Source organism: Alosa sapidissima, chromosome 2, assembly GCF_018492685.1.
Source record: "Alosa sapidissima isolate fAloSap1 chromosome 2, fAloSap1.pri, whole genome shotgun sequence".
In the NCBI taxonomy this organism is placed as follows: domain Eukaryota; kingdom Metazoa; phylum Chordata; class Actinopteri; order Clupeiformes; family Clupeidae; genus Alosa; species Alosa sapidissima.
Window position 1 is genome coordinate 33298016 of NC_055958.1, and position 6614 is coordinate 33304629.

The 6614-nt window shown below is 45.1% G+C and overlaps 1 protein-coding gene across 1 annotated transcript in view; it reads right to left on the reverse strand.

Moving 5' to 3' along the window:
• The window catches only part of abcb6b (ATP-binding cassette, sub-family B (MDR/TAP), member 6b), a 76489-nt gene extending 70413 nt beyond the window's left edge, over positions 1-6076 (reverse strand). The window contains 2 exon segments of the mRNA XM_042066931.1: positions 5157-5367; positions 5599-6076. Coding sequence (XP_041922865.1) covers positions 5157-5367; positions 5599-5661 — 274 coding nt within the window. The 5' untranslated portion in view covers positions 5662-6076.
• Positions 6077-6614: the final 538 nt, after the last annotated feature.

Consider the following 6614-nt stretch of genomic DNA (forward strand, 5'->3'; position numbering starts at 1 on the left):
GCCTCCCTCTCTCTCTCTCTCTCTTCCAGGGACCAGGCCTCTCTCTCTCTCTTCCAGGGACCATACCTCCCTCTCTCTCTCTCTCTCTCTCTCTCTCTCTCTCTCTCTCTCTTCCAGGGACCATACCTCCCTCTCTCTCTCTCTCTTCTAGAGACCAGGCCTCCCTCTCTCTCTCTTCTAGAGACCAGGCCTCTCTCTCTCTCTTACAGAGACCAGGCCTCTCTATCTCTCTCCCTTCTAGAGACCAGGCCTCCCTCTCTCTCTCTCTTCCAGAGACCAGGCCTCTCTCTCTCTCTCTCTCTTCTAGAGACCAGGCCTCTCTCTCTCTCTCTCTCACTCTCTCTTCTAGAGACCAGGCCTCTCTCTCTCCCTCTCTCTTCCAGAGACCAGGCCTCTCTCTCTCCCTCTCTCTTCCAGAGACCAGGCTTCTCTCTCCCTCTCTCTTCCAAGGACCCCCCCCCCCCCCCCGCCCGCCCCAGCCTGCACAGGTCTCAGAAGGGGCTTAAGGCCTACCATTCACCTCCATTCATGCACTCACACACCCCTCTCACCCTCACACACACCTCTGCCTTTCACTCATGCATTCACACATTCTTAAAGTCTGCTTCTCTCGCTTTCACTCACTCACTCATTTACTCATTCTCACACACACACACATACATTCATGGCCTTTCTGATTGAGCGATTAGACTCACATAAGGATGACTGGAGCAGAGAGAGAGAGAGAGAGAGAGGGAAGGAGGCGGAGGAGAAAGCCAGCCAACCAGCTAAACAATGCAAGGAAACACGCCGGAGAAAGAGAGGGAGGGAGTGCAAAAGAGAGAGAGAGAGAGGAAGGGAGAGAGAGCAAGAGCAAGAGCGAGAGAGAGAGAGAGAGAGAGGGAGGACAGGAATGAATCTGTGAGAGCTAAACTCTTCTTTTTCTTTGCTGATAGAAAAGCGAGAGGCGGGCGGGAGAGGCTGTCTGATTTTTGGCCTCGGCTGCAGGGTCGGTCGGACCCGGGGACAAAAAGTCCCTTGTACCGCTGTGTTAACGCCGCTAAAAGCCCTTAATGCCCCCTAATCATGACTGGCAGTGGGGGTGACCTCCTCTCTGCCCCCTACCCACATCCCTACCCTTACACACACACACACACACACACACACACACACACTCTCAAACCCCCACACAGGACACAAAAGGCTGGTTTTCGGTCGAGTCCGCTTTCAAGTGGTTCCAGAGAGCGCAAAGACCCTGCAAGCCCAAAGGAGTCAGGGCAGACGTCATCCAAACACCATTCCCACTACACACACACACACACATTCACAGCTCACTGACTCAGACACACTCAGACATTTACATACATATTCATAACTCACTCACTGACATACATGATCACAAATTCAACAACATTCCCAACTCATATAAACTCACTCTCTTAAGCGAGCAGGTAAAAAAAAATCCTGCATTCTCGAGTTTCCCACACATTAATATGCACACATACACATTTATAACACATTTTCACACACACACACACACACACACACAAACTTCCCACCATTCAGGCTCTCTGTCATTAAGGCTTTTGAAAGCTCAGATAGAAGCCAGGGAATAAGGGCCGAATCAGCAGCCCCACAGAGAAAGAGAGAGAGAGAGAGAGAGAGAAGAGAGAAGAAAGAGAGGGAGAGAAATGAGAGAGAGAAAAGAGGGAAAGAGAGACAGAGCAAGTGAGATACAAAAGAAGAAAAAAGTGCAAAAGAGAAAAAAAACAAAAACAAAAAAAAAAAGACAAGAGTGCAACACCCAAGAGGGGCATGTTACAGTTTAGCACATAGGGTTAGCATGTTACAGTTTAGCACATAGGGTTAGCATGTTACAGTTTAGCACATAGGGTTAGCATGTTACAGTTTAGCACATAGGGTTAGCATGTTACAGTTTAGCACATAGGGTTAGCATGTTACAGTTTAGCACATAGGGTTAGCATGTTACAGTTTAGCACATAGGGTTAGCCTATAACATCAGATAAATCGATTGTCATCAGCTGATGTATGGTATGCAAGTGCATAGTGGCATATTTGCACGCACAACACTGTTAAAGCGCCTGCGAGATCCAAAATGTTTGGAGAGGTGGAGCTACATCTGTAAAATATATAACAGAATCTTACACGCGAGATAACTTTTTCAAGATAACTGATTTGTCAGTAGGTGGTAGTTTTACACGATTTGAGCATGGAGGCATGAACCGACCAGGTTTGGTTGGCAGCATAAGACACCATAGTGATAGTGACGCTAAAACAGAGCCACTTTCGTGTCACAGCATACCCTGGCTTAGAGTGCAACATGTCTTGCTAACCCACTAATCCAGATTTGTAGCCCAACAGTGTCGTACCATTCAGAACAGAATCCAGACTGACCCAGTGTCGTACCATTCAGAACAGAATCAACTGGCTGACCCAGTGTGATAAAAGCAGGAAAACAGTGCTACATCCACATCTCTTCAATTAAGGCTAGATGACATTCCACCATTCAGGCCTTCTCTTTAAGATCCACCTGTGATTAGGGGGTAGAGGTGGGGATGGTGACGGGAGACCCACAATGGTACAATCTAGTTCCGGAACCTCTCTGACCCCGCATGGTACTGTTCCATATCATGTGATCCAGGCCTGACCCAACGTGGTACCATTCAGAAGTGGGACGGTTACTGTTCTGAGTCGCCAGAGAGCCAACAGCAAGATTTAAAGCATCCCGTTCCTGTTCTGTCACTTTCACACTCACTCAATCTGAGTGTTTAATTTCCACCAGGCCTCAAGCACGACCATATTAGTCACCATCTTAAGAAATGCATTGTTACAGGCCGCTACAATTCTACTTGTACCCAAACCATCAACAAACAACCTCAACAATGCAGCTTTATTCATCACATGAGACCTAATTACTTCCTTCCTGTCAGACATTCGGACAACAGCATTCTCCAAAACCCATATGCAATCACTCTGCAACTATGGTTCTTACAGATCTAAATATGCCAAAGCAGAACATGATTTGCAAACCCAGCAGGTGGATTTATTTTACTGTGCTACCACCTGTAGGTCATTTGTGGTAATGCAACTTTCGCACAGGAGAGATGTAGATGTGTCGAGTGTGGATACAGGATGTTTCTCAGGGTTCATATCATTTGTTTTTTTTTCCATCTTCCCTTCCATCCTCTTTTCCTAACCCCTCCTTCCTTCCCCTCCTCTTTCCCCCCCTCCTTCCCTCGTCAAGGAAACGAGGAAGGAACGATAGGTGGATGGAGGAATGAAGGAGACATATATGAGAAATTAAACGTCCTGCTCACTCACGCATCATTTTCAAGAGACGTCAATTACTGATGATGTGGCGCATCACCTCTTAGGCTAGAATAAACAGACTCACAAATTGCAGAGAATATGAACTTACACAAAAGCCTAGAAATGTCATATGAACATGGACTCTTCCCACTTATTGACCCTGATAATGAGGTAATGTTTGATAGTTCTCGAGACATGAATGAATACTTACTGTACTATACAATGTGTGAACAAAACAGGCATGAACTTTTTTGAGCTTTCTAGCTTCCTGCACACTCACTAGTCTGTTCCATTGTGTTTTTTCCGGAGGCTAAGAAGCCTTGCCTCGTCTTTGAAGGATTTGACTCGGCACGGCTCAGTTCTACCAAGCACAAATCCTCGAGGATCCTCGACTTTGAGAAACAGCCACAGTTATTGCCAAAGTCGAGCACACAACACCAACCTGACTCCAGCTGCGAGCTCACATGATTGACACGATGTATTCATAACATGCCACGACTGGCACGATGTATTCATAACATGCCACATGACTGGTACAATGTATTCATAACATGCCACATGACTGGTACAATGTATTCATAACATGCCACATGACTGGTACAATGTATTCATAACATGCCACGACTGGCACAATGTATTCATAACATGCCACATGACTGGCACGATGTATTCATAACATGCCACATGACTGGCACGATGTATTCATGCCACATGATTGGCACGATGCATTCATAACACACCACATGATTGGCACAATGCATTCACAACATACTGTACCACATGATTGGCATGATGCATTCACAACATACCACATGATTGGTATGATGTATTCACAACACACCACATGATTGGCACGATGTATTCACATGTAAACTGTTGGTGGCGGAAGGGGGGGAATATGTGTAGACGACTGCCATGTTGTGTTACGAACTAACCCCATACATTTCTATGGGAGATTCCTTGAGTGCTGTGTCTCCTCATTAGAAAGTCTCTGGTTATCACTATGTGGAATGGTATGCATTCCTTTGTATCATCAAATTCAGCATATTTCTCCTCATGGTGCTCCAGCTGCCTGTGCTCTCAAAAAACAAACAAACAACAACAAAACTTCAGAGCTCATAGCTCAAATAGGAAATCATTGACATGGCTCCAGCCAACAATTCTGCTACAGGACTATTACAAAATAGGTGTTTGATTAAGTGTTGAGTTCAAAATGTTAACTTAAGCTTGATCATGTAAATAAATGAATATAATTCAATATAAATATGGTTCATGTGTCACAGTAAAAAACAGCCTGTGAATTTTGGGGGTCACCAGATCAGTGACACATTGGGGTAGTGGTATCGTGGAGCAATGGTCATTTTACCACCTGTCAAACAGTAGGCCTGACACCGTCAGTAGCCTATCACTTTTTGATAAAACTGAGCGCTAAATCCCCCTCCAGATTCACCAATACCATCTTAAGCAGTGAATCAGATAGCTATTGCAGCTGAAAAGCGTTTGTAAACTACATCAACTATGGTTGACAATCTGAGCACAACTGGTTTTCATCCATATTTAATTGAACAACCTTCACTGAACAAATAGTGCCACTGCAAGTTTACAGTCTGTTAGTATGTAGCCTATTATGCTGGCTTTGGCACAAAGTATGCCTAGGCTAAGTTGTCCTGAGAGACAAAAAAAAATATTAGACTTAGACCTACCACTTACACAAACTGATCCACTACACAACAATTACACATTATTGTTAACAGGCAAATTATTTGCACACCCAAACATTAACATGATTTGTTAGTAGCCTAGGGTAAAACATGGGATGATGTGATTTGTAAGCTTGGTGTTTTTACCTATCTTCTTGTTATAAATGGGTACTAGAACATTGAGGAACCGTTCTAGACCCAGTAGGCTGAGACAGAGGAGAACCAGAGCCTGGAGTCTGGTGCTGCTCTTGGGCCACAGGAACGGAACCAGCAGACACACCTTACGCCTGAACCCCTCCCAGGTGGAACTGGAGCCCGGTTTAACCGCGCCCTCCCTCCGCTCATCACCGGCCTTGGACTACGGGGACAGGAAGAGGAACACAATTCACAAAATAAATCCCACAAACACATGAACGCGTTTCACATACTAATATATTTTGAAGCAAAACCACGAAACAGAAACGTAGGCTAAGTGTAGCTACGACTCCAAAGTCAATATCCTGATAAAGAGGTAACTTTGCCCATCCTACACGTGGTGATGTTTTTAAATCAGTAGGCTACAACAGTGAATCGGCTATGATCCTCTTACCTCAACTGTTAAGGCAAACGCTTCTGGAATAGCACTTCCCTTAGCGGAGCGTTTACTTGCCATTTCCTGCTTTTGGACAGTTGTTGGGTCATTAAATGAGGTTAAGTTATATCTTCACGGTTCTTCCAGACAGCTTACTAGTTGGCGTTTGAAACGAGTGTACCCTTTGTGATTGAAACCACGGGTGTCAGCATTTTCAAAGGTGCTACAATGTTGCCTTTGCTTCGGAGATAGGCTACACATTAGTACACTGCTGTAGCAGAGAAACTAATGTTTCTGTGAGGTGGCGGGAAGGCAGTTTGGCTGCTAACTTTAGAAGAGAATTTGAGCGTTAGGCTACTCTCCAAGTTTGTTTAGTTTTTTGAACTCGCTGCTGTAGGAAGTCAGTCTGCTCGAGCGCCCCGCCGCAACATCTCCCCCTCTCACGTGACTGTTTGGCAAGCTGTCATATGAGCCCGTCGCGAGCCCCTGCCCTGTTGGAACGCGGAGTCTCGCGCGTGCCTCCTATTTAGAGAAGGCTCATCAACAGTCTGCTATTGTCGTTCTTCTATTCACGTTTCAGCAGCAACAGTGTGTTATTTCAAGTCTGCTAGACCAGTCCAGTTTGAAGATATGCCTGTTAAATTGGGTATGAACCAGCTTGAAAGTCACCTCAGGCAAACACCTCAGACAAATCTCAGCCGGATAATTAAATCGAGACGGCACTTAGGCTAAACATCACGCTGGCTGTGTTATCCTTGGAAAGCATAAATCAGATGACCACAGTTCGCCATCGTGGAAGTACAGTGATATTGCAGCCCATAGAAACAGTAATACCCTGTATGCTACCCTATACAAAAACGCACCAAACTAGCAAAAAAGTTGTTATATTATTATGTAGGCCTACTAGAGATTGATTTGGAGTCAGCTACTACATCATATAGTGCTTCAAAGCATCTCACCGCAAGTCCTCATTGTTTTCATTTCTTTTCGGAATGGAAAGATCACTCTGCTCATCAGAGTCAGAATTTCTGGCC